The following is a 24,963-nucleotide window of genomic DNA, read 5'->3' as shown; positions in this document are numbered from 1 at the left end:
AACAATGCGACAACGGTGGCGTATATCAATCGTCAAGGCAGAACGAAGAGTCACCTGTGGCACAGGAACTGTTTGTCTGAGCGGAGAACAGTCTAGCAGGACTGGAAGCGTGGCAATTGACCGGAGTGGACAATGTGCTTGCGGACTATCTCAGCAGAGAGCGTCTAGATCCGGGGGAGTGGGAGTTGTCAGTGGAGGCTTTTGCCCTTATACAGGCCAGGTGGGGTAGGTCGGCATTGGACCTCATGGCAGTTCCAGGAAATGCGAAGACAGTTCGGTTTTTCAGTCACAGGAGAGAAGTCTGCTCCAAGGGCATCAACGCCTTCATCCAGCCGAGGCCGACAGAGCTGTTACTGTACGTGTTTCTCCCCATGGCCACTCATAGGCCGAGTGTTGCGTCGCATCGAATTTCATCCGGGTAGAGTGATTCTGGTAGCACCAGAGTGGCCACGCCTGCCGTGATTTGGAGACCGGGTTCATCTCACAGTAGACTGTCTCATTCGCTTGGCCCATTTGCCTGGGTTGTTGCGGCAGGACCCATCTTTTCAGACAGGGCAGATCACTTTTGGTTAGCGGCTTGGCTTTTGAAAAACAACGTCTCCGCTTGAAGGGATACTTGGAACCTGTCATTATTACTTTGATTCAGGCAAGAAGGACCTCCACATCTTTGGCTTATATCCGGGTTTGGAGACTGTTCAAGTCGTGGGGTTTGCAGAACAAGTTGCAACCACTGAAGGTGGATGTTCCTCAGGTATTAGCCATTTTGCAAAGCAGCTTGGCTAACAGATTGGCCTATAATTTCCCTTCAGGTTCAGGTGGCCACCTTAGGCTGTCTTCGAGGTAAGGTGCAGGGAAACCGTTGGCGTCTCATCCGGATGTGGTGCATTTCCTGAAGTGGGTGAAACATTAACCTCCTCCAGTCCGGAAGGTATGCTCGGCCTGGAACCTTAATCTGGACCTTCGAGTTCTGTGTGGTCCTCCCTTTGAACCGATTAGAAGGGTTTCTTTGAAGGATCTAACCTTTCTTGGTGGCCATTTGCTCAGCTAGGAGGATATCAGATCTGCAAGCATTTTATGTAGGGACACTTTCCTATGATTTTCAAAGGCTGGGATGCCGTCGTGTACGGTTCCCTTCCTTTTTGCCTAAGGTTGTTTCCTCATTTCATCTTAACCAGATGGTTGAACTACCGGTTTTTCCACATGTGTCACTGGATGCTCCTCTGGCGAGGAAGCTTCACTTATTGGATGTGCGGCGAATCCTCTTGCGATATCTTAAGGTGTCAAATGACTTTCAGAAATCAGATCATCTTTTTGTCCTGTTCAGAGGAGCAAAGAAGGGAAATAAGGTTTCCAAGGGCACAACTGCAAGATGGATGAAGAAGGTGATAAATACAGCTTATATCTGTAAGGGTCGGTCGGTGCCAGAGGGATTGCGGGCGCATTCCACCAGGGCACAGACAACCTCATGAGCAGAGTGTCAACTAATTTCTCCGCAAAAGATTTGTCATGCAGCAACATGGTCGTCTCTTCACACTTTTACCAAACATTACCGATTGGATGTGCAGGCATCAGAGGCAGCAACTATTGGGGAAAGTGTGTTGCACATGGGTCTTTCAAGTTCCCGTTCAGTTTAGAGGGTCTTGTGTACATCCCACTTCTCTGGACTGATCTGGAGTAAGCACAGGAAAGGAAAATTTGTTTTTATCTGCTAATTTTTCTTCCTGTAATACCACAGATCAGTCCAGAGACCCATCCCCTTCTTTTGAAAGACTTCCTCACTTCTGGATATTGCTGCGACAGTGTGTAATCATATGCAAAATTACTAAGAGTATATATAGGTTTTGTTAGTATATTCCTTGTTTGAGACAGGGGGTCCTAGTTTTAGGGGGCTCCAACTTTGAGTCTCTGCTCGCCCAGAGTTTTTTGGGGTTTTTGAATTTTTACATCTTGGCATGGGTACAGGTCAATATTGAGGGACTGCAGATGGCACTCTCAGTTATGTAGCAGTGCCTGAAAAGGTTTTATTCTCTGCCTCTATCTGCTGGTAGGAATGCAAAACCCAATTGTCTGGACTGATCTGTAGTATTACAGGAACAAAAATTAGCAGTTAAGAACAAATTTTCCTTTCTGTATCGGAGTGACAGCATTAGCACAGTACGTACAACAACAATTTGTATTCCTGAATACCTACCTCATAGTTTCCTGCCATAATCAGTTTAGCAAACTTCTTTGACCCAGCCACGTTGCAGCGCTCTCCAATGTTAACAAAATTAGTATATGGGCCAATCTTGAAGGGTTCCAGGCCTTAGGACAAAAACGCATATCAATGTACTGCATAGCACTATCAGTAACAGGATATAAAACTGAAATAGACACTTTCTCCATGGCACTGGAAATGGCTAGTTGAAGAACTGTAATCTGTTAAGAGCAATGATATTATACTCAATAAGCTTAACAACTTATAGTTTGCCTTAAACAATCTGGTTCCCAAATCATAGGTTTAATAGCTTTTTGGAGCCAAAAATAAATTCTCATAAATTTACAAATTACTTTTTCCAACTTTGAAATAAGAAAGCTGAGGACAGTTCAATATTCTCTTTGGGCTACAACACACCTAGCAAATAAAAGTAAAAGGCACTTGCAAGACAAATACTATCAAATAGCAAACTGAAATTTCACACCTTTAGCCTCATTGTTAAATTGGACTTTCCCACATTCTGTGCCAACAGGCAAACATTTTCAAGCTCAGAGCACCAGGTTCCTTTTCCAGCCTTACCCGAGAGCAGCATGTATCCATCAAAGACTGATGAAGGGGGAACTCTTGGCTTGCACCCTCTGACAGCTTCAGCAATTTCCCTGAGAACCAAAGGATGATGTTTACAAGGGAACTCTTTCAAATTAAATGTCAAAAACCCCATGGACAAATTTCACATTAATTACAAAAAATAGCTTGCTCTAGTGCTTAAAATGCCACCTCCTCTCACCTCGGGAGATGATGGCTGCTCTAGCTCTGCACTGTGACGGCACATAAGCACCAGCAGCAAACGTCCCAGTTTAGAGCACAGACAGGAACCACAAGCAAAACCAAGTATAAACTTTACCACCCATTTTCTCTTTTATTTGTTTTACAGATTTTTCAGTGGAAATCAGCTTTGTGAATTTAATTTGCTTTTGTTTTTCCCATGATTGAATCATAAGCATATATAGGTCTGTAGCAAGTATCTATTTGGCTGTCAAAAGTGAGGAGGTTCAGGAAGATTCTAGAATACAGAACAAATGCACATCACTTCATTGTCAGATGCATTCCAGAATTGTCTTCATGCACCAACTTGGACTTGACACTATTCTCCTACATACAGAGTATACAAATCCAGGAAACAAAGCAGACTATTCACCAAGCTGGACTATCTTCTTTGCAGTCAAGGCTGCAGGTTAAATACCTTCAAGGATTCCTTTGTATACATGGCTTGGGAATTTTGCAGAACTGAGGCCATTGGTTGTAAATCCCTTGAAGTAGGATCCTACAAACTTCTGTGTTTGTTTTTACTGTATGTTATTTTATTAATGCAGCTATTTCCCTATGCTTGTTGCATAAGTATATGACTGTGCTGACTGACAGTGTTAAAGTACGTAGCGCAAACCTCCATTAACCCTTCTCAATCAGTTGACTCAAGGTCCCTCTCCTCCCACTGTGAACAGAGAAGACTCACTGACACCACCCTCATATAGATCTGCTCAGACACGCGCCAGCCAGTATTTCTCCAAAAGCAAAGTGTGGACACTAACCACTAAACATTGCATCCAACAAACACTATTCAATTTAACCTTGTGGATTCTTTTATTTCAATTTTTCTTTTTAATAAAAACGAGAACACTGGACTTAGCTCTGCTAACAATAGTCCCTGAGGACAATCAGAGTAGTTTAGAAAAAGAACGGAACTCACATATCCAACTTGTGTGAGTCTAGCTGCCTGAAATGTCTGGAACCTCATTCCTTTCCGGACAAGGATCTAGCAACACAGAACAAAGTCGATGAATTCAAGGCAGCCCCAGGCAGGAGGTTGGACTGGCTTGCCTTACTTCAAGGAAAGGAAATTATCAGGTAAGAAGTAATTTCACATTCCTCTTCATCCAGGCAAGCCAGTCCACAGCAGTGGGATGTACCAAATCTACTTCCCCAAAGGGAAGGAGGCTGCCTGAGACCCAAGCAGCACTGTCCTAGCAAAAGCAGAATCATCCTGCGCCGCCACATCCAGTCAGTAATACCTGGCAAACGTATGCAAAGACCACCATGTCACCGCTCTACAAATCTCTGCCAGAGAAAGCAAACACAATTCTGCCCAGGAAACCACCCAAGCCTGTGTCGAATGCGCTCTGACTTGTCTCAGACGAGGCTTCTGTTGGAGTCATTTTTTGTTACTTTTGCTGAGGATGTATTTAACGGTTAGGCTGTATGGATTCAGAGTTCTCACCCAGACACAGACCAGTTTGAAGGCCACAGGCCAACCTCCGAGTAAACTCATGTTTACTGTTTTGCATTGTGAAAGGTTTTCAAACAGGCCAAGAGTCTGTTTAATTAGTTATTCCAGTAGGTCTATGATGAGAAAGCAAGCAATTAACTTATACTAAGTGAGGGAGGGAACATCGCTGCTTTTCACAAGCATTTTAGTATATAAGGAGTAATAACAGTGAAAGAGAGAAAGAGGGGGAAGGCGTGCTTCTGGATTTGACAGAACAGGCTGATCCTTTGGAAATATGTAAGCTTTTTCTATCTATCTATATAGCAATTATCTACCATTACTTCTGTATGACCTGATTTTATTTGTTCTATCCTCCTAGTGCTCAAATAAACTTACTTTCCTAAATACCTGGAACCAAAATTTGTGTGTGGCTATTTGTGTAGGGAACAAGTTTCTGGATACAAGCCCCCACGTATAACCCCAGTAATTGTGTGTGTTTATATTGGGTAAGCCCCCGAGGTAGTCTGTGTGCACAGAGGTGATAAGCCCCTCAGGTAGCCTCCAGTGTAGATCTCAGTGAGATTAGCCTCCCAGGTCAAAGGCCCTAGGCAGAATGCCAGTGTGCACAGTCTGAACCTGAAACAGCTTCCCGGAATCCACATAGGCTGCTGACACTACCTCCTTAATCCAAAGAGCCACCATACCCCAAGAAGCTGCCTCCTCCTTCTTCACTCCCCAATGAAGAACAAAAACCTATTGGAATTCTGAAATTCGTTCATAACCTCCACATAATGCAATAAGTGCCACTGTACATCCAACAGCCGCAATTTCCTGCATTCCTGACCATCCTTATCCTTATCTAAGAATGGTAACACAACCAACTGGTTTAAGTGAAACTCCAAAACAACCTTCATAAGAAAGTCAGGTACCGTCCGAATATGCACCTTATCCAGAGTGATAATCAAAAAGGATCTCTGCACAACAAGGCTTGCAATTCCGAAATCTACAAATAATAATAAAAAATGTCTTCAGAGTCGGTAACTGTAAGGAAATACCCTGGAGAGGATGAAAGGTCAGACTCACCAGAAAGGAGATAACCAGATTCAAATCCCACAAGGATACCAGGAAACACATGGGAAGTCTAAAGTGTTTACTCCCCTCAAGAACCTAGATAAGTCTAGGTGAGAAGAGAGCGTTCTCCCCTGCACGCAGCCCCGATAACACGCTATAGCAGCCACCTGCACCTTCAGCATGTTCAAGGCTAATCCCTTACTCAGACCTTCTTGTAAAAATTCCAAAATTAAGGGAACGGGCACCGAAGTGGGCAAAGAAGCATGATTCTGACACCAATGCTCAAACACCTGCCAAATGCAAATATATGCCAAGGAGGTGGAAAACTTGCATGCTCTCAAAAGCGTTTCCACCATTGCCCAAGTAACCTCACTTTAAGAGCTTAGACCTCTCTCAAGGGCAAAACCGTAAGATAAAACTGACTCAGATTGTTGTGAAAAATTGGTCCCTGCTGTAACAACCCTCCAAGAAGAGGGAGTTGCCAAGGGTAACCCATCAGAAGAAGACGCAGATCCGTATACCATGCCCTGTGTGGCCAATCCAGGGCCACCAGAAGCACTACATGTGGATGACGAGCTACCTTCTGCAACAAAAGGAAAATTGGTTCTTACCTGCTAATTTTCATTCCTGTAGTACCACAGATTAGTCCAGACACCTGAGTTTATCTCCCCATATCAGATGGAGACAGGAAAAAAAACCTCGCTGACACCATATCTAAGCAACCGTGCCACCTGCAGTTCATCAGTATATATCTATATCAAAGCAGATAATAGCAAAAAATATGGAACCATTAAACAACAATTAACAAGAACATGGAATGCAACAGAGAACAATCTTACAGCTGAATGGTCGACTCTCTCCTTAATATAACCCTCTTCTAATTGGGCAGGCTCTGGACTGATCCGTGGTACTACAGGAATGAAACTTAGCAGGTAAGAACCAATTTTCCTTTCCCTGTATGTACCCAGATCAGTCTAGACACCTGGGATGTACCAAAGCCCTTACCCAGGGTGGGACCTGGAGAGTCCCGCTCGCAAAACACTCTCGCCAAAGGAAGGGTTTGCTGGAGCCAGACATCTAAGCGATAGTGCCTTGCAAAAGAAGGCAGCAACAACTTCCAAGTCGCTGCTCTGCAAATTTCCTGTGGGGAAATAAGTTGAGATTCCACCCACGAGGCCGTTTGCGAACATGTGGAGTTAACATGCAAGCCTTCTGGAACTGGACTACCCCATGTAATATATTCGGAAGAAATAGCCTCCTTCAACCATCATGCAATAGAGGCTTTAGAAGCCTTGGAGCCTCTATTAGGACCACTCCACAGCACGAAGAGGTGATCGGACCTCCCAAAGTCATTGGTAATCTTGAGGTAACGCAATAAGGCTCTCTGAACATTTAGACTTTGAGATCCCTCGCCGGTAAGTTAGGAAAAGCCAGAAGTTCCACTGACTGATTGACATGGAACGCTGAAACCACCTTTGGTAAAAAGGAAGGTATCGTCTGTAAAGAAACTCTGGATTCCAAAATCTGAAGGAAAGGATCTCGACAAGGTAACACCTGTAACTCAGAAATTCTTCTAGCCGAACAAATGGCAACGAGAAAAATTATCTTAAGTGTCAAATCCTTTAACATAGCCCTTCGAAGCGGCTTGAAGGGAGGTTCACACAGAGATTTAAGACAAGATTTCCGAACTGGAGGACAAAGATTCATCGTAACTCTAAGAAACAAACCATGTACAGATGAGACGAAATAGAGGAACCTTCAATTTTGCCATGGAGACAGCCCAGTGCTGCTACCTGCACTTTAAGAGAACTAAGAGATAAGCTCTTTGTGAAATCATCTGTAAGAAAGATAATATTTCAAGAATTAAGGCCTAAAGAGGGCGAATTCCCCTGATGGAACACCAGGACTCAAAAATCTTCCAAACCCGAACATAAAAGAGGTTAGTAGACTTTCTTCTAGACTGTAACAATCTGGTGACCACTGAGTCACCAGATTGTTACAGATTGTCACCAGTAACCTTTCCTTTTCAAATGCCTCCTCTCAAAAGCCATGCCACTAGACAAAAGCGAGCAGCCTGGTCGAAAAATATAGGACCCTGCCGAAGAAGATGCGTCAGGTGGCCGAAGTGAAGCAGGGAGTCCACCACCAGGTTGACCAGGTCCGCAAACCACGGACACCAAGGCCACTCCGGAGCCACCAGAATCACCTCTCCGCAATGCTTTTCTATGCAACGTAGAACCTTGTCCTCCAGCGGCCACAGAGGAAAAACATATAGTAGAACTCCCAGAGCGTCGACCCCTTCGGCCCTGTACTGTCTTTGGTGACTGAAGAATCGGAAGGCCTTGGCATTCCGAGAGGTCACTATAAAGTCAACATGAGGTAGACCCCAACAATCTCGAATTAACTGCATGGCTGTCTCCGAGAGTTCCCACTCGCCTGGATCCAAGTGTGTGTGACTCAAGAAATCTGCCTGAACATTCTCTGTTCCTGCGATGTGGGATGCCACTAATCTCTTTAGATGTCGTTCCACCCAGAGCATCAACCTCTGGCCACTGCCTTGCTTTTGGTTCCACCCTGCCAATTTATATACGCTACTGTTGTCGCGTTGTCCGAAAAAACTCAAAATAAACAATTCCATAGTAATTGCAGAAGCTCCTTCAAGGCCAAGCGAACCACCCTGGTCTCTAGACGGTTGATAGATCACACAGACTGGCTCATGGACCAGGATCCCTGAAATGAATGGGACTGATAAACTGCTCCCCATCCAAAGAGACTGGCATTAGTAGTAACCACCATCCAATCGTGAACTTCAAGGTCCACTCCCCGACTGAGATTGGAAGTCTGAAGCCACCATGACAGACCGTCTCTGGGCAAACCATCGAGAGGTAAGCAGATATGATATTCTTCCGATACTGGCTTCCAGCGGGACAACAATGCCGTCTGTAGTGGTCTCATATGGGAAAACGCCTAGGGAACCAAGTCCAGCGTGGAGGCCATTGAACCAAGTACCTTTAAGTAGTCCCAGACCTTGGGTACCTGCAATACCGGTGGATCTGGGCCTGAAGTTTCAAGATTCGATCTTGAGAGAGAAAGACTCTGCCTATCAAAAGATCGAACCGAGCTCCTAAATACTCCAAAGTTTGTGTTGGTGAGGAGCCACCAGAGGATCTTCTAAAGGACCCTCTGGCTCCACAAAGGACTGTTCCCATGCTTGCCCCCGCGAAAAATATTGTCTCTGCGGTCCCAGCATACTACAGGTAGGCCGCGATCTTCTGTCGGACCAAAAATGAGACCATGATTGAAAAAATCTCTTACCCTTAGGTTTATCCTCGGGTAACCTGAGGACTTTATTGTCTCCAAGAAACTGGATCAGTTGCTCTAGATCCTCGCCAAACAAGAACTTATCTTTGAAAGGCAAGGATGCCAATTGTGCCTTAGAGGAAACATCCACCACCCAACTGCGAAGCCAAAGCAATCTTCGGGCGGCCACAGCTGTTGCAATTACTCTGGAGGAAGAATGCACCAAATCATAGAGAGCATCTGTACCTTAAGCCACAGCTTCTTCCACATGATCAGCCGTATCCGCGTCCACAGCTGATTGAGACAAATTACCTTGAAGCTGCTGTACCTACCAGAGGCAAGCACGCTGCAAGAAACTTGAACAAAGCGCAAAACGTAAACCTAGGGATGCCACCTCAAAAATCCTTTTAAGGTGTAACTCCATCTTACGATCTTGCACATCTTTTAAAGTGGCCGAACCAAAAACCGGAATCGTGGTGCGCTTAGTCACAGCAGACACCGCCGCAACTACTTTCGAAAGAGAAAAAAAAATTCTAAATCCTGTTCTGGTAGAGGGTAAAGTTTCCCCATGGCTCTGACAACCTTTAAACCAGAATCAGGAGTCCCCCATTCCTCTTCTACTAACTTCCTAACCGATTTATGGTAAGGGAAAGAAGTTGGAGGATCTCGGATGGCACCTAGTACTGGGTCCTCGCCATCTTTTTTTTTTTTTTTAAATTTGAAATGTTTTATTGCTTAATATTGCAACATTACAAATGTCAATTCTGCATATAAATGCACAACTTATTATGTACTTGAATAAGAGTAATGAACAGCACAATAAAGACTTAACGTAAAACAACAAGCGCCTTGTCAAATGTCAATTAACTCACTTATGCATGGTATCAAAAATGAACACAGTAGTAAATCAACAGGTACCTATAGTGCATAGATACAAGATTCAATTCCCTCTTCCCTCCCCCCTCCCTCTCTGTTTAACATGAGTGTTATATAGCATACAAAAATTAAAGCGCATAATATTAAAGAAAAATTGCCTTTCCCATCCTTTACAAACTCCTGGGCCTGTCTTTCCGTTTGAGACTCTTCCCTCGCTTAGTGCGCCGAGGCACCCGCTGATGAATCCTGGCTTCTCTTCCAAATAGAAAACAATCTCCAGGTACTCCTGAAGTGGTTCTCAGTGTGCCGAAGATAAGCTGTGATTTCAGCCAGTCTATAAATTTGCTCCACTTTTTGTTGAAAATCCGACAGCGAGGGAAGTCGTGGTGATCTCCATTGCCTTGCTATTTCAATCCTGGCTGCTGTAAAAATAAAGTTAACCATGGTATTGGTGAGTTCCTTTCCTTGATGTAAAGGAAAACCCAGTAATGCTTGTTGAGGAAGGACTGAAATGGGAAAATGATATAATTGGGTTAACCAAGCTTCCAATTGTAACCATAGAGGGCGAATTTGTTTGCAATCCCACCACATGTGAACTCCTGAGGCATTTTAACCCCAAGAACCTGGTAAGCCAAGGGAAGCAAAATCTCCAGCTCTTCCCTTTTAAAAAGGCAAACCACCTTAGGATCCTCCGGCTCATGAATAAAAGAGACCAGGTCATCCCCTTGACCCGCATCCTCGGTAGCCGGAATAATCGGAGCCACCAGGGGAGCTTGGCCAGACCCCGAACTAGTACCACCAGGAGCTATAATAGCATCCTCCGGATCAACCACCCCAGTGGCATCACTCTGCGGGAGAAAAATCAAGCCCTGTGTTGAGAGATCCCTATTACCGGGCATAGGAAACCTCCTGGGACCCCCCCGAAGGACCCTCAGTGGGCTGGACTGGTGGAATCTGCAGCTGTGTAGTCCCCCAAACTGCTTTCTGTCTGGCCATATAGGCATCATGAAGTAACAAAACAAAGTCTGTGGAGAAAAACCTCGCTGGACCAAAACCAGAATGGTCTGGTTGAAAAATAGGCAAACCAGAGCTTTCCTCCCCTTCTAGCCCTCCCTGCCCATTCCCCAACCCGAAATGGGCCGGAGACAGAGATAGAGACCCCTCTCCCACCCCCGGTGACGCGGGAACTGCCGCAGCAAAATCCAAAATGGCGGCCGTTACCCCGCCTGCCGGGTGAGGTAAAAAAGAAGTTGTAGCCGGTCCAAAAGACAACGATACACGATGCTGTTTAGCAGGAGAAGGAGCCACAGACGAACCCTCCCCACCATTGGCACAGTTAGCGCAAAACCCCGACCTATTAAGCCAGGAAGAATCAGAGCCGCATGAATGGCATGCCCTGCTGCGAGCCATAAGATAGAGATAAAATTAAAATCCTCTCTCTGAATGTACTCACCACGACAAAAGAAAAGGTCCCCCAAACAAACAGAAAGAGCCCCACAAAAAGCTCGTACCCAAGGGGAGGAAGTCGCTCGCCTGTAGAGCAGTGCTCCGGTGCAAACACAGGTTTTTGTTTTTTTTTAATTAGCTTTAGTTAAAAAAGAACAATCTGCCCTGAAAATAGCTAAAACATTCTTGCTAAAAGTATTGTAAAGAGTCTGCAGCCGCCTCGTAAAGGGAGGGATCTGGACAACCAGATTTACACCTCACGGGCGCCCAGACCAAGCACACACAAGGGTATCAACCCCCGGCTTGGCCTCCTTAACCAACAGGGAAGAACCCTAAGGATTCTAAAAAAAATAAAAGAAACCCCCGGGAGGAAGGCTCAAAAGAAAAAAAATGAGTCAACTGCAGAACTGCAGCATAAACAGCCTTTGCCATCTGCTGAAGACAGAGAAATATTGACGAATTGCAGGTGGCACGATTGCTTAGATACGGTATCAGCAAGGTTTTTTTTCTCTGTCTCCATCTGCTGATAGGGGGAGATGAACTCAGGTGTCTGGACTGATCCAGGTACGTACAGGGAAAGGCCAATCATGGGCCATGGCGGAATCACATAGAGTAGCTACTCTTGTGGCCAGCCTGGACTAGGTCATCCATCTGAGAGCTTGAACATCCCTTGCCAGACTGTAAAATCTCTCCACTTTCGCATTCTTGCAAGTTGCCATCAGATTGAGGAAGGCATACCCCCAGTGATCCACGATAAGACAAAACACTTCGAGAGCCAGCTCCATTCTACCTGATCCAACTCATGACGACTGAGATAATCCATCTGCACGTTGTCCAGTCCTGCTATATGGGAGGCTGACAGTGCCTGTAAATGAAGTTCCGCCCATGATAGAAGGACATCCATTTCTAGAGAGACTTGTCGACTTCGAGTCCCTCCTTGATGATTTATGTACGCCACTGCAAATGCGTTAATTGACATAACTTTCACCACCTTTCCTTCTAACAGATCCTCGAAATGAAGGAAGGCTAGTTGAATCGCCTGTGCCTCCAGTCAACTGATGGATCAAGTTGCCTCTATGGGAGTCCACTGCCCTTGTGCCACCAACTCCTGAAAGTATGCTCCCCAGCCCCGGAGACTCGCATTCGTGGTGACCACCAACCAGTCAGGAATCTCAAAATCCATACCTTTTCTAGATGCTCCCTTCTCAACCACCAGAGAAGCTTCTGCCTCACCTACAGCCCTTTTGTTATGACTGTCGGCCATGGCCGACCCAACTCACATCATATGCTGTCCTGCTCTCCCCTCTCCGGGTGAACTTACAGCTGTGGCTAGCCTCTCCCGACATGTGCCGTCTACCTCCCAGGACATCTCATGGCTGCTGGGACGCTGCCGACCTCAATGCCTCCTCCGGGCATTCCTAGGCGTGCAGTGCGCGCCACTGAGTCTACCTATAAGGACGCCATGATGGGAACCTCATGGGCTTCTCCTATTGATGACATCACCAGCTGGGATTCATAAGCCCCGCCCTGGGCCTACACTAATCGACTTGGCAACGAGTTCCTTTGCTACTGGTGCTTATGCCTGTCTGCCCAGACGTCTGTTCCTGCTTGGATCTCTACCTCTGTTCCTGGACTCTGGCTCGGGTACCCGCTCCTCAGGGGCCTGTGTGCACTTCTTGGAAGACTTGTCTCCAGACCTACCCACTCCTTGGGGTGGTCCCTGCGCCTCTCCAGAGTTCCTGCCTGTTGGCTTCCCCGCTCCTCGGGGTCACCCTGGAACTACCTTACAGAGACTCTTGCTCCACGCTTCCCCGCTCCTCAGGTCTGTGACTACGTCTCTACACCAGCTACTTGCTCCGCACTTCCCCATTCCTCGGGGCAGTGCCGACGTCTCTACACCAGCTACTTGCTCCGCACTTCCCCATTCCTCGGGGCAGTGCCTACGTCTCTACACCAGCAACTAGCTTTGCACTTCCCTGCTACTCGGGGCCATGCACACGTCTCTACACCAACAACTTGCTTTGCACTTCCTGCTCCTCGGGGCAGTGCCTACGTCTCCACATCAGCAACTTGCTCCACACCTCCCCACTCCTCAGGGTCGCATCTACATCTCTAATCGAGTGACTGTGCTCCTGCTTCCCCACTTCTCGGGGCAGTCTCCATTGCTACTGCTGAATCTGACTTGCACTTCCCTGTTCCTCGGGGCAGCCTACGTCACTGCTGCTAGGATTGACTCTGCACTTCCCCGCTCCCCGGGGCAGCCCCTACGTCATCATACCAGAAACTCTGTTACTATGCTATACTACAGTTGTGTCTCCTACTGCAACTGACCATGCCTCCAGACAGTAAGGACCTCTGGGGCTCTTCCCCTCAGGCTGTAACATTCACCTCGGGCCAAAAGTCCACAAAAAACCCACGAATCCTAACACCTTTTCAATCACTCCTGATATTGGTTCTCAGATTTTCAAATAATGGAGGAAGCTACTGTTTTCATCATAGGAGGTCAAACCGGCATGTTCAATCCAGGCAAACCAAGATCCACAACCACGGATGCATGTCCACCATCTGCTGGAGATGGAGAAAAACTGGCTGGATAGTGACTGAGCAGAGCTATATGAGGATGAAGTCAGTGAGTCTTTGTTCTCTGTTTCCACCTGCTGGTTGGAGTGCATAACCCACTGGTGTGGACTGGCTTGCTTGGATGAAGAGGAAGCGGGGTTCTTCTTCTTTGTGCTTCAGTACTATAAATGGAGTTACCTGATGTGCGCAGGAGTGGTTCCACAACAGCCTCCAACGACATTGACTAAACCATCCATGGCAAAACTCTGAAAACAAGCATGAAATACTCTGTTCAAACAGACTAAAAGCAGAGCAACTTTGTTAATTAAGGTGGGGGAATCTGTGCTTTTGAATTATAAATCACAATAAGAGGGTTGTCTGATAGGAGAAACAACAATGAAAGGTGTAGCAATAACATACATCTACCATTACAAATGAAAAAAGCACATTGCTCTGGTGGTCAAAGCTCTGTATTGCCAAGCCTCACTTTCATTCCATCCTCTCTTTCTCCTTGTCCTAAAGTGCTTTTAATGAATCCGCTTCCCTTTATAGAGCCTCCCTTTACTTTTAAACCAAATGGTAAAGTGGATGGGGTCCAGGAAATACCATATTGAACACATTTCTCTTCCCTACCCCAAATTAGTGAAAAAGGTCCTGAACAGTACCATTTACTCTGATAACTTACAACTTGTGGGAGCTTGAGACCTGTGCAGGGAATTGACAGCTGGCTCAAGCTGTAGCACTGTGGTGCACAAAAGTCGAAATTCAAGTTTGCTATCTGTTGGGAATGGGTGGGATTCAGCAAGGAAAGGAGAAAGGTGGCTGCCAATATTGTGGCAGCTCCTTGCTGGCACTGAAGGACTGGTCCAGAAGAGAGACAGCCTTCCAGCTCTCAGGGTTGCCAAGTGATACCTGAGCATGCACTCTGAGAGAAAAGACAAGGGGAAGACTGGGATTGTCTTTGTTTTAAAAGGCAACAAACAGCCCAAGCTGAGGAGGGCACATTATAGATGAACAGTCATGCCAACTTAATGGAACTATCAAGCACTCTTGAATGTAACATTTCTAGGTGCATTATAATAAGTTAAATATGCCAAGTGCAAGGAAATTCTCTTTGTATAATAATGCTACCTCACAAAAAAAAAAAGACCTGTTCGCCCTCGCTCAGTGTGCTATCGTCTGACCCAAAACTTCATGAAACAATGCTTATGTTAAAAGAGGTACTGCAAGCAAGACGTATTAACTTACTGTATGTTTTTTTGCTTTTGAAAAAAGCTATAAAACCTCAGTCAGTTTAACTGAAATTAATGCATTAATTACATTCATTTTAATACCTCAGCAGTCTTTTTATACTTCTATGTAGCATTTTTCCATCTACTTTATTTATATTCCACTTTTTGGCACTTCAAAGTGGATTACGTTTTAGGTACTGTAGGAACTTCCCTATCCCCAGAGAGCTTACAATCTAAATTTACTGCCCTTCTTCATAAAATTATGCAAATTTTTTCAGTTTTAAACCAAACCAAAAATAAATACTACAATTTCAAAAATATCCATGGAAAACTAAACACTTGAGGGCGGATTAAAAAAAAAAAAAAAAAGCTAAGCTCCTAAACATAGCCCTCTAAATTAGGTTCCTAAATTTTCAGCTGAAAATTCACATAAATTTAGGGATTAAAAGTTATGCACCTAAATTTAGGCCTGCCATTTATTTGCCTAGATTTAGGCTCCTAAATTAGGTGCCTAGTTCTGAAAATCAGTGCTAAACTCCTAACTTTGTTTTTTTGCCGTAACTCCACCCCGTAACCACACACTTTTTTGGCTCCTAAATTTAGGGTCCTAATGAAACTAGGAGCCTAAATCTAGGCACTCAGCCCTAGTAAATTTTCAAAAGGGCCAATTTAGGAGCTGAACTTCAAAAACTAGGAGCCAAAACTCTTTGAAAATTGGCCCTATGGCAAGTGAAATAAAGTCCATATGGTCCAAGCATAAAGATATACATATGCCTCAGGACCTGAAAATATAAACTAAAAAATGTTATACACACACACACACGCTTCCAAGGGGCTGGGATTATGCACTCACACCAGGACCTCTCAAGCTGCGAGGCTCATGCTTTTCGTATCATCTTTATGCTTGGACCGACTCGAATCCGCAGGCCCAACATTTATATAACTAAAAAATGTTATATATACACCCACCCACCCACACACACATGTGCTTCCAAGGGGCTGGTATTATGCACTCACACCAGGACCTCTCAAGCTGCGAGGCTCATGCTTTTCGTATCATCTTTTCCAAGAGAGATTTGATGACAATTTATTAGACAAATGAAAGTGGACAGTTTAACTTCTTTACCTTTCTGAAAACAAATGCTTGGGGGTAAAGGAAGCTTTGCCCTCAGCATGTGCTTACCTTTCACTGCACTATCCTTTAGGGAACCTTTGACACTTTAGCAACAAACTGAGTGTTTTTCCCTCATATGCAAAATTAATTCCAGCAAGACATTATAGGAAAAATGGCTTGCTTTGCAATGAATAGAGGAAAATACACCTCATTACAAGATGAAACAGGGGAGGGGATCCAGAAAATCACATTGGCCAAAAATACGATGAAACTCATTCACAACTACAGTCTAATGGCAATCTATGGAGAGGACAGTACATGAAAACAAAGTTCCTGCTTTGGCATCTAAATCTCACTTAATTTCTCGCCTACAAAGTTGAAAGATATGACAAGACATTTAAAAAAAAAAAAAGATTATCTAACAATACAGCAGAGCAGATGGTAGTAGAAGTCAGAAAAGGGCTCAGGTGGACAGAGGTCCAGAAACAGAGTCTAGTCCTTGGAGACACGCTATTGGAAATTTTGTGAAGACCTTTATGTATACCCTTACTATCTCACACACACACACATCATTTCCTACATATACTATCATTAAGAGAAAATGTCATACCTTTATATGGCTAGCAGTCACTTCCGGAGTTTCATCGTACCCGCCGAATGTGTTGGGCAGACCTTCAGAAAACAGGTTTTAAAAAAAATGTCATTAGTCCAATCTTCTCAGATACAATTTCTAATTATCATAGCGAATGTAAATATAGAGGTAAATACTGAGCGAGGAAGCATGCAGCAAGTTATCTGGGTAAATCTACCTGAGAATTCAGCGGGACGCGTTTCCTGCTGAATACACACTGTTAAGTTTGAAGTTATTTGGGGAGGTTTTAGACCTGCTCATCACTATGACCAGACTTATCTGGCTAAACTTAGCTGGGTAGCACTGAATATCAATTATATCCAATTAAGTTTAAGTCCTGCCCCTGTAACTCCCCCCATCATCATCTCTATTTTTTTTTTTTTTTTTTAATCTGGGCAGGCTTGCCCAACTAAAACGTACCTGTTTGGCGAGGCAGAAAATTCAAAACTCAGCGTTTGACTAAGTCTGAACTAGGCTGGACCCCTTTGAATATGGGCCCCACAATGTCAGGCAGATGTTCACCTAGACCAGAGCTTTCCAAAGTGTGTGTCGCGACACTTTGGTGTGTCGCCTGAGGTGTGCCGCGCAAGCCCGGTGCACGTGACACACCGGCAAGTGGGAGCCAATGCAGCCGCCGGTGGAGCTCATCCCACTGGCGGCTGAGCAGTAAAATATCGCTGATCGGCAAGGCGGTGGTGGAGCTCACCTCACCACGGCCCGAAGAAGAAAAAGGTCACGTCGAGACGTGCAGGTGCTCCTCCTCCTTCCTGCCCATGCGGCCCCGGAAGAAAAATGTTGCCGGAGCCACACGGGCAGAAAGGGGGGAGGAGCGTCAGCCGCGTCCAGAAGAGGAGCAGCAGCGCTGTGGCAGCGGGGAGAGAAGAGGAGGAGGAGGCCCGGTAGCAGGGTCACCGCCGCGATCGGCCCGAGAAGATCAGGGCCGCTGCAGAGCCCATCCTGCAGCGACCCGTGAAGAGGAGGCCCAGAGGTAAGAGAGCGGCTGAGGGCCCGTAGAGTGCGTCTGTGAGCTGAGTTGAGCGATTGTGTGCGTGTATGAGGTGAGTTGAGCGATTGTGTGCGTCTGTGAGCTGAGTTGAGCGATTGTGTGCGTCTGTGAGCTGAGTTGAGAGATTGTGTGCGTGAATGAGGTGAGTTGAGCGATTGTGTGCGTCTGTGAGCTGAGTTGAGCGATTGTGTGCGTGAATGAGGTGAGTTGAGCGATTGTGTGCGTCTGTGAGCTGAGTTGAGAGATTGTGTGTGGGAGTGAGGACCTGAATGTTTGCAGAGACAGCATGTGAGAGAGCCTGTGTGTGTGTGTGAGAGAGACAGCATGTGACAGTGAGAGCCTGTGTGTATGAATGATTGTATGAGAGAGAGCATGTGACAGTGAGAGTCTGTGCTTGAGCAAGACAGCATGTGGGAGTGAGAGACAGCCTGGGTGTGTGAGAGTCAGACAGCATGTGCAAGAGAGAGACTGTGTATGAATGATTGTATGAGAGAGAGCATGTGACAGTGAGAGCCTGTGCTTGAGCAAGACAACATGTGGGTGTGAGAGAGAGCCTTGGTGTGTGAGAGTCAGACAGCATGTGCAAGAGAGAGACTGTATGAATGATTGTATGAGAGAGAGCCTGTGAGTGTGTGAGAGAGAGAAAGCATGTGAGAATGAGAACCTGACTGAATGTTTGAGGGAAGAAGATAGATGGAGAGAAAAGAAATAGAAAAAAAGACAATATGAAAGGAATTGGCAAAAAAATAAGAAAGGGGAGGTGGAACAAAAAAGCCTGTGACCAACCGATTAGAAAAACTAAGATCAGACAGCAAAGGTAAAAAAAAAGAAATAAATTACTTTTTACCGATTGGCACATGTAATCTTTGGTAATGTGCAAGAGTAGCACTTTCTCTATGCTGATTTCACAATGTACGAGATCAACATGGAGGAAGTGGAAACCCACGGGTCCTGCACAGAGGAGGCAGCAGAATGGGCTTCAGTGCCAATAGCAGCGATCAGCGCCTCCCCAATAGCCATGCGGCAGCAGTGGCAGCAGAGGAATGAGAGAGGCTCCGAGGTTGCGGGCAAAAGAAAGAGAGGGGGTTTGCCTTTAGTGTGTGCCTGCCTGAGGGTGTGTCTGTGTATGAGAATGTATGGGTGTCTTCCTGGGGTTTGTATGTGTGAGAATAGGTGCCGGCCTGTGTGTGGTGTATGTGTGTGTGAGAATGAATTGGTGCCTGCCTGGGGGTCTGTGTGTGTGAGAATGAATGTGTGCATGCCTGAGGGGAGTGGTGTGAAATTGAATGGAAGCCTGCCTGGGGGTCAGTTTCAGTGTGTGAGAATGACTGGGAGCTTGCCTGGGTGTGTGTGTTTGTGTGTATGTGAGGGAGCCAGACAGAGTATGTATGAGAAAATCCAGGGGAGTAAGAGTTTGTGTGGGGGTGTGTGTGTGGAGGGAGAGAGAGTGTCTTAGAGCTTGAGAGTGTGTCAGTGTCTGTGAAAGCGAGAGGTTATGGTGGGTATAAGAGCATGAATGTGTATGTATGTGACAGTATATGTGTGAGAGAGAATGGAAATGTGAGTATGTGTGAGAGAGAGAGGATAACCTCCTAATCCTTGACAATATCAGGGTGACTGGAAATCAAGAGCTCCCACGTATGGACAGCAGAGGCTTTTTAAAATCCTTATTAGTTTTAATTATTGGGTGTTATCTGATATATGTGCTGTTTTGAAATATTTTATTGGTGTTTAGGAAATTGTAAAAAATGTATATGATTTTAATGAATAGAAATTCTATTTATCAGTAGTTTTAAAATATTCTTTTAATAGTATGGTTTTACTATTATAACTGATGCTTTATGTTTCTTGATTTTATTTGTTTTATGAGGAATGATGGTTCTGTTTTTCCATTATTAATACACAGAGTCTGGCTTCTTGGGGTTTCCATTTCAGTTTTGTCTAATTTGTGCTCCTTTATTTTGTATTCTGTATTTGGTGAGGGTCTGTCTCTGCTCTGTGTGTGTGACCATGATGAGAAATTCGCTAGCATAGGGATCTATAGCAATCGGGTTTGTTTTGTTTCCTCAGTAGGTGGTGTATTGGTATTCTAGGACCCAGTATTTACCCTTGCTTTTTCACAGGTAGGGTTATTGTTGTTAGAGTCCTTGGTGTTATTACTGTTATGTTATGATGGGATTGCAGTATAGATTTTGAGTGTCTTTTTTTTTTGCGAGGTTTTATTTTCGTTCACAATGTGCCTGGCAGTGGAAGGTGTTTGTGCTGCTGTTACTGTGAGGTGACACCAGAATTTGGAAACATCTTTTAGTATGATGAGCTGTAAGGGAAACATTCAAGCTCCATTGTTTGGGGGAATTTCAGTAGATGCACAGAGTTACAGAACTGGAGGTGCAGGATTTATATTGACATTCTGTCCCTTCCTATAAATTCCAGTCTTCACTCTCATAGCCATATAGAATTAGTTGAATGAGGCTATCAAATAATTTTATAGTGTGAAACTGGCCAGCTTTTTAAAATTACGCAGAAGACCCTTTGGACTTTCTTATTAACACCAAATATTCAAATCTGTGTTCATCCCATCAAGCTCATATATCTCATTAAAGAGGTAAATTGAATAACACAATAACTTTGTTTTATTATTGTTACTCATAAATTATAACAATAACATTAATCTTGGAATATTATATATTTTTAATATAAATGAAAGATTTTCACAAGATAGGTTGTGTCGTGAAACATTTTATTATGTATATATTTAAGGAAACATACATAAATTGTCGAAATACATTTTGTTCGTTTAACCTTTAACCTCTAGTTTGCTAGTAGACTGAATTACTGTGTCCCGAAATTATGTTTGTCTAAAAAGTGTGTCACCAACATGAAAAGTTTGGAAAGCTCTGACCTAGACCAATAACTCTCTATACATAAAGACAGCATGATGTATTTTAAGAAATTTTACAAACGAATGTATTTTGTTGTTTAAATAAAAACTAGAATAAGGTAATTCTAGTTAAGAGATGGCTCAATAATCAAATGTTTAGCACAGCCATGCTGCTGAATATCCCTGTAGAAATCATCACTTAGCCAGATAAGTCATATCCAGCCAAGTTACACCTGCTTTATGGTAGATCTAACTTATCTGGTTAACTTAACCAGATAAGTCTGAATTTTGGCACTTATCCAGCTACATTAGTCAAATAAGTAATGCCACCCCGAAATGGCTATTGCCCGCCCACAAGATATCCAGCTATCTACTTTTCTGGAGAACTATTTATCCAGTTAAGTGGCAACCACTGAATGTAGCCGAATATTCAGCGGCCGCCACTTAACTGGATAAGTCCCTACTTATCAGACTAAGGAGGGCTGAATATTGCCTCTGGATTTTTGCGATTTTCAAACAATGTTATTCATTCCTCACTATACTGTACTGACATCAATATTTATTACAATGTTAAGACACTGGATTTATGTATTTGTTTGGATGGTTAAAGACATAAGGCTTGGGGTAACCTGCACAGAGTGACAGTTACTATCCTTAACTGAAATACTGGGGTAATCTGCATGAAGTGGCAGCTACTACCATAACAAACTGGATGGACCAGTTGATCTTTTTCTGCTGTCATTACTATGTTACTATATGAGAAATGTAGTCTTACCAGATAATTTCCTTTCCTTGAATCCTGCTACATGAGTTCAGATGGGTGGTATTTCTCCCCTATTAGCAGATGAAGAACAACTTTTTCTGTAACATCATCATTGGTAATTACCATTGTGCAGCTCCAGCAAAAAGCCAGTGCTCTTAAGTTAAAGCCATGGAAGAAAAAGGTAACAACTGATTCAAACTCTTAAACAACAAATACATAACTTGAAACACTTAAAAGGATCCTCCAAAGAAATGATCCTTCCAAACTTTTCTTGGATTAATGAGGAAGAAATAGGAAAAAAGGAAGTGAAAAATAAACTTCTGGTTGTCTCAATCTCTGTAAACCAAGGTACATCACTTTAAAGACCTTGCAGGACCAGCTTCCTGGGAGGGTCTTAAGACTGGTGTAGCAGGATTCAAGGACAGGAAATGATCAGGTAAAATTACATTTCTCCTTCCTTATCATCCTGCTATACCAGTCCAGTCCAGAGGGAGGAAGTTAGGGCTGCCTTGAGAATACCATTTCCAAAGGATGTGTCCTCTTTTGCATGAACATCCAGATTGAAATGTTTAGTGAAAAAATGTAAGGAGGACCAAATGACTATCTTACAAATGTCCTCAAGGGAAGGAGCAGAAGCTCCATCCAAAAAGAAATTTGAGCTTTCATTGAATGTGCCAGAAAGAACTCCAGAGGCTGCCAATTTTTTCAATATATATACCTGAATTTAAACCATCTAAGCCAAAGAAGCTTTAGAAACTGTGTCACCCTTACAAAGCACTGCAATTAATGCAGTTGATCAGATTTCCAAAAATAAAAAAAAAGAATTAGAGACTGTTAAACACCTAAAAAGAACCTGACAGACATCCAATAATTGGAGTGATCTCTCCTATCATGATACTCCTCCCTTATTAACAACAGTAGAGAGTGTCTGATATAAGTGGAACATAAGTCACCAAGACACTGAAAACAATGAGAAGATCAGAAAAGGATTTCTGCAAGATAAGACTTGTAATTCAAAAATACCACTAGCTGAACAAACGGCCATCAGAAAATCATCTTCATCAATAAATCCTACAGCGAAGCACAGTTAAGAGACCAATACAGCAAGCCCACTAAAGCTCTGTGAACCAAATTTAAGTCCCACTGATGCAGCTGCTCAAAGCAATCTTCCATTTCCAGCCTCTGGAGGACACTACAAGCCAGAAGTGAGCTCAGCTGCAGTTCCCCTCCACCCCTGGCCCTATGGAGATGAACTCAAGCACCAGAATCATTTTTTTCTCTATCCAGGGCAGCAGGGACATGCAGAGCAAGACAAAAGTGGTTAGAGCAAGACAAAAGTGGTTAGAGCAATGAGCTGCCAACTAAACCAGTGAAGCCAGGGTTCAAATCCCACTGCTGTTTCTTGTGACCTTGGACATGTCACGTCACTTCACTCTCCATTGCCTCAGGTACAGATTGTGAGCCCTCTGGGGACAGGGAAATATGTAAACTACCTGAATTTGATCCGATTTGAAGTGTCTGAAAGGTGGAATATGAATCAAATGAGGTATATAAAATAAATAAATAAATAAAAGCCTAAAAGGAGGTGAAAGACATTACAACCCTCAGAGAAAAGCAATAAAAATCTGAGTGAAAAACAACACCCCCCCCCCCCAAACTGTATCTCTTTAACAGGATACAGTAGCCACTAGAAGCTTCAGAGAAATTTGGGACCCATGTGAAACCAAAAAAGACCAGAATGTTGGAAGTATCCTATCACCACAGCGATAAAATCCACTACCTGCAAGATTCAAACACAAGCAAGTGAAATGGCAATTTTACAGTGCAATTGCGACCTTTCAAGAACAATTGAATCTCCATCAGAATCAAACCCTAATTTAGGAGATGTTGATCCCTTAGGAATTGTATTTGAGAATCAACCTGTAGTCTTACAAGATCTGCACACAAGGACGTCAGAGTCTTTGGAATGACCTGAGAAAATTGTTTTGCTATCTTTCTCAAGGTCCTCTCTCTCACACACACACACACACACACACACACACCAGCTCTCCCTATGGCCTTGGCTGGACCAGAATGTCTATTCCTTTCAGAGTATATTTCCAGTGATACTGATGAACTAGAGGGCCTTGGCATTAAGACCATGTTTGGAGTTTACCATTGATCCACTATTTGCTAAAAGGTATCCAGTTGAGCTCCCACTCTCTGGAAACCAACATATCGCTGAAGAGAGATGGACTAGATGTTTCCCAATCTTGTAATATGAGTTGTAGAAATTACAGAAGATTCCATGCCACCCACTGCAAAACAGAAGGTTCATTTCCTTGAAAACCCCTCAATTCTCGGTGCCTCCCTGCATATTCATAGCACTGTCAGAGAGAACTCAAACTTCCATTTTTTTCATTAGGGACAAGAGATGCAGAGAAGGAAATGCAGCAAAAGAAATCTGAATACCCTGGTTTCCAGCCTGTTGATGAACCACGAGCACTCCTCAGTAACCTGGCCCTGGTTCTGGGCTCCTCACCCCAATAATGTGTCATATGTTTTAAGGAACACCAGCTGAGAAGGGTCTAGATTCATTCTCCTCAGAAAATTCAGCAGTGTTGACTCCCACAAGAGGTTCCATCTCTCCATCCCTGAGAGAAGACAACAAACTTCATAGTCCTGAGATAGAAGGGGACCAGAAAGACAGATGGAAAATCTGCAGAGGATACAGTCCAATTGAACCAAATCTAAGGAGGCTGCCATGAAGCCCAAGAGCTAAAGTCAGTCCTAAACTCTTGGAGCCCCATCAGTAAGAAATTCTTCTACCTGACTTACAATTGTGACCACTCTTTCCTGAGTCAGATATGTTGGGCCTGCTTTGATATTAAAGAAAGATCCCAAGTATTCTGGATACTGGGAATAAGATTCTTGTTGCAAAGTTGATTACTCAGTCCAAGTTTTCTAAACTTGCATAACTCTGTTGGACACCATAAACTTAGATTATAAGCCCTTTCGGAATAGGACAATACCTATAGTAACTGAATATAATCCACTTTGAAGTGCCAAAAAGTGAACTATAAACCAAATAAATAATAATAAAGGCTTTCCTGATGGGACTAGGTTTTATAAAGCAATCACCGAAGTGTGGATGAAACCTAATCCATTACTTTCACAAAAAAGCTGCTACCACAACCATTTCTTTAGAGAGTTTTTTGGAGCCGTGGTAAGACCAAACAGGGAATGCCCTAAACTGAAAGTGTTTTATCAGGATGCAAAAAATGGAGGAGTTTATGATGATCTGAAAGATTCCAAGAAGACAGAAACTTGCCCTGCTGAACATTTACTAACAAGGACTGGAAGTTTTTCATATTGAAATGAGAAATGCAAAGATTACTGTTTACACCTTTCAAATCGAGAATGTGTTTGTAGGAATGTGGTCCTCCTTTAGGATCATAAAATAAACGGAATACCAACCATGCCCCTATGGTTCACATAGAACCGGAACTACTTCTTGCAAGTGCAAAAGCTACTCAAGAGTAGTATCAGCAGCTATCCTTCTGGTGGGTGAAACATAAGGAGACACCTTATAGGCATTGGGAACTGAAGTGGCAAGAACTAGGGTGAAAATGTGAAGATATATGG

General features: G+C 43.9%; 1 protein-coding gene across 3 annotated transcripts in view; it reads right to left on the bottom strand.

Moving 5' to 3' along the window:
• MTR (5-methyltetrahydrofolate-homocysteine methyltransferase) overlaps positions 1–24,963 on the bottom strand; it is a 357,506-nt gene that overhangs the window by 268,581 nt on the left and 63,962 nt on the right. For 2 of the 3 annotated variants that reach the window (XM_029593902.1, XM_029593903.1), the window contains exons 10-13: positions 16,669–16,730; positions 13,911–13,978; positions 2,777–2,856; positions 2,192–2,304 (exon numbers count right to left, since the gene is read on the bottom strand). In XM_029593902.1, coding sequence (XP_029449762.1) covers positions 2,192–2,304; positions 2,777–2,856; positions 13,911–13,978; positions 16,669–16,730 — 323 coding nt within the window. Of the gene's footprint in view, positions 1–2,191; positions 2,305–2,776; positions 2,857–2,984; positions 3,194–13,910; positions 13,979–16,668; positions 16,731–24,963 lie in introns of those variants that run through there. The other variant, XM_029593904.1, reaches the window with a different exon arrangement.

Source organism: Rhinatrema bivittatum, chromosome 3 (assembly GCF_901001135.1).
Source record: "Rhinatrema bivittatum chromosome 3, aRhiBiv1.1, whole genome shotgun sequence".
NCBI classification, from domain to species: domain Eukaryota; kingdom Metazoa; phylum Chordata; class Amphibia; order Gymnophiona; family Rhinatrematidae; genus Rhinatrema; species Rhinatrema bivittatum.
Note: the sequence above shows the minus strand (reverse complement) of the source record. Positions and strands in the feature narration are given on the sequence as shown.